The 2,500-nt window shown below is 35.7% G+C and overlaps 1 protein-coding gene across 1 annotated transcript in view; it reads left to right on the top strand.

The window, feature by feature from the left end:
* The window catches only part of LOC137971033 (atrial natriuretic peptide receptor 1-like), a 45,592-nt gene that overhangs the window by 12,605 nt on the left and 30,487 nt on the right, over positions 1-2,500 (top strand). The window contains exons 4-7 of the mRNA XM_068817749.1: positions 1-87; positions 173-323; positions 766-852; positions 1,655-1,861. The exon at positions 1-87 is cut by the window's left edge and continues 94 nt beyond it. Coding sequence (XP_068673850.1) covers positions 1-87; positions 173-323; positions 766-852; positions 1,655-1,861 — 532 coding nt within the window. The remainder of the gene's footprint in view (positions 88-172; positions 324-765; positions 853-1,654; positions 1,862-2,500) is intronic.

The raw sequence follows: 2,500 nt of genomic DNA, 5'->3' as shown, positions 1-2,500 counted from the left end.
TATATTAATCAGGTCAAGCTTAGGACTTCCCAAAGCCCCTTTTACAGCGACCGTTACAACAAAACGGATAAAGCCTGGGGACTTATAGTTAGTAAATCAATTATAATTTGTAAATGCACTCAAATGCTAACCCAAAGTTTCTTTTTCCACTCATCAATATATTTTTTCTTAGGTTCCTATATATGGGGCCTATCTCTATGATGCTGTCTATCAGTTTGGAGTTGCCTTGAACAAGTCATTTGCAAAGCTTGGTCCTGCAGCCCAAAATAGAACCCCTACAGGAGAGGAAATCTTTTCTCATCTTCGCGACTACAGTTTTGATAGTACGTGCATTTCTCTGTGTTTCCCAGTGAAGATCTGTCCATTTTCTGTACACAAAATACAGTAATTTGTTTAGCTGCTTAAAATTGTGTGGAAGTGAGAAATACGCATTTTAATTGAGGGGCAGATAAACTTATTTTGGTTTATGGATCAGACAGCGGAAAATGGAAAGAAAATTACCTATGTGGTGTTTTGTTCCCCCCAAACATAGGCCAGATTGCTAAGGTATGACTGGAAAATGTGCCACTGAAAGCTGGTTGCTTTGTGAGTAGTCATGGTGTACATTGAAAGAAATTTGAAATCTTGACTATATACACATTTATTTATCTTGGAGTTCTTTCAAATGCATCTATTGATCGAAGAGGATCAAATTAAAATTGACAATTAGATCTTAAATCTGGGTGTCTGTGGTTTGCTTTAACATACTAATCAATATTTTCACAGGCATCCAAGGATACAGTTTGCATTTGGACAAAAATGGAGATGCTGAGTTTAATCTGACATTGATGGATATCAGATATGGAACTAAAGGTTAGTCACTAAGACATAATTATACTGTGGGAACTTGAAGCAGCAGGGGGTAAGAAAATTATAGACTATATATTCATAAATGGTAGCTAAGTACTATTAAATTATCAGCCTTGGATAATGCATTTCGCATTCTCTATTTGGTTCACTCAATCTCGGTTATCATCTCATATACCTTAGTTTGACCTTATATGGTAAATGATTGCGCTAAACGTTGCTAACCTAAAATTATTGTTTTTTGCTGGAAAGCAAAATTTCTCTCTCAATAAAGCCAAAAAAGAAAAAAACTTTTTTATGTGGAAAGTTTGGATCAATTCCGACGTTTAGAAGTATGCGAAAAGTCAACTGAGAAATGTTTTTGTGACAAGCCTACGTCTGTCTGACCTCAAGGTATTACACATTATCGTATTTTCATCAATTGTTTTCAATTTTGCTCGGATTTTCTTGCTTTTTTCGCTCTTATTTCATACTTTCAAATTTTTGGAGTTAAAGGAATTTAATGAAACAATAATTATTATTCCATTCGTGGTTGTTGGATATGAGACTGGTTATAGCCAACGCGCGCTCATGGAATAATTGTTAATTGAAGCTTTTAGTGGAATTTTGACAGTTATGCTTTTTAATAAAGTGTGAGACTGGATGAGGTATGGCTAGCAACAAGATTTTAAATCTACCAGCTGCACAGCAATAATATTTGTGATCTCTCTTGTGGACTTAAGCTGTAAAATTTATACTGACTAATGCACTTTACAATCTTTCTCTACTGTTCTTGTTTTTATTGCTGTATTTTGTTTTGTTTTGATAGATCAGTTAGTTGAAGTTGCAGACTTCCAGATACTTTATGACAGTGGATCTAACAGTACCTCTGATTCAGGCAAGGGATTACCACGTCTTGTGTTCCGCAAAAATCTCACCAAGATTTGGTTTGGAGGAAGACTTTCACCTCCTAAAGACCGTCCAAAGTGTGGCTTTCAGAATGAACTCTGTCCACCATCTATAGACAATCCGGAAGGTTAGTGGTTATTAATACATAAGATGTTCATTGAGTTACCCTAGGTTGTAAGGTATTCTACATTGTAAAGTATCATCATTGTCATTATAACTGTTTTGTTTTAAATGGTCTACATTTAGAGAGGCACATTTAGGTTAATATGCAGCCAATCAAAGGGGCTCTTCACATGATCCCGGTTTATCCGTTTACTGGTTAACCGGGCTGGCTTGGTTACTGAAAATATGAAATTGGTTTCTGTTTGTATGGCGACTTTCAGGCCGCTTTCTGAGATGAAAACTTTGAAAAATTGGTGACACGACCATTCAGGCGTGAAATCCAATGAACAAGCCTGGTGAGAATTTCTCATTTTCTTTGTTTAAGCAACCTCAAATTTCCTGTGACTTTACATTAACTGTCAAATGAAACTATCACAAGCTTCATTTTCAAAGAAAAGAGAAGTTACTTATCTTGGTTATGTCCATTCTATTACAAAAATACATTGTATTATTTTCCTCCTGGTAACCGGACTAAAGTGTTCATATGGCAAAATTTTCAGCCTTCGTACCGAGATCCCCATTGGATAAACTGAGATCTTGGCAACCAAGTTAGCTCACTCTCTCATACGAACACATCCAAAATTTTACAAAGGATTTAATTAGG

This window comes from Montipora foliosa, chromosome 9 (genome assembly GCF_036669935.1).
Source record: "Montipora foliosa isolate CH-2021 chromosome 9, ASM3666993v2, whole genome shotgun sequence".
In the NCBI taxonomy this organism is placed as follows: domain Eukaryota; kingdom Metazoa; phylum Cnidaria; class Anthozoa; order Scleractinia; family Acroporidae; genus Montipora; species Montipora foliosa.
This window is presented reverse-complemented; position numbering and strand designations above follow the sequence as displayed.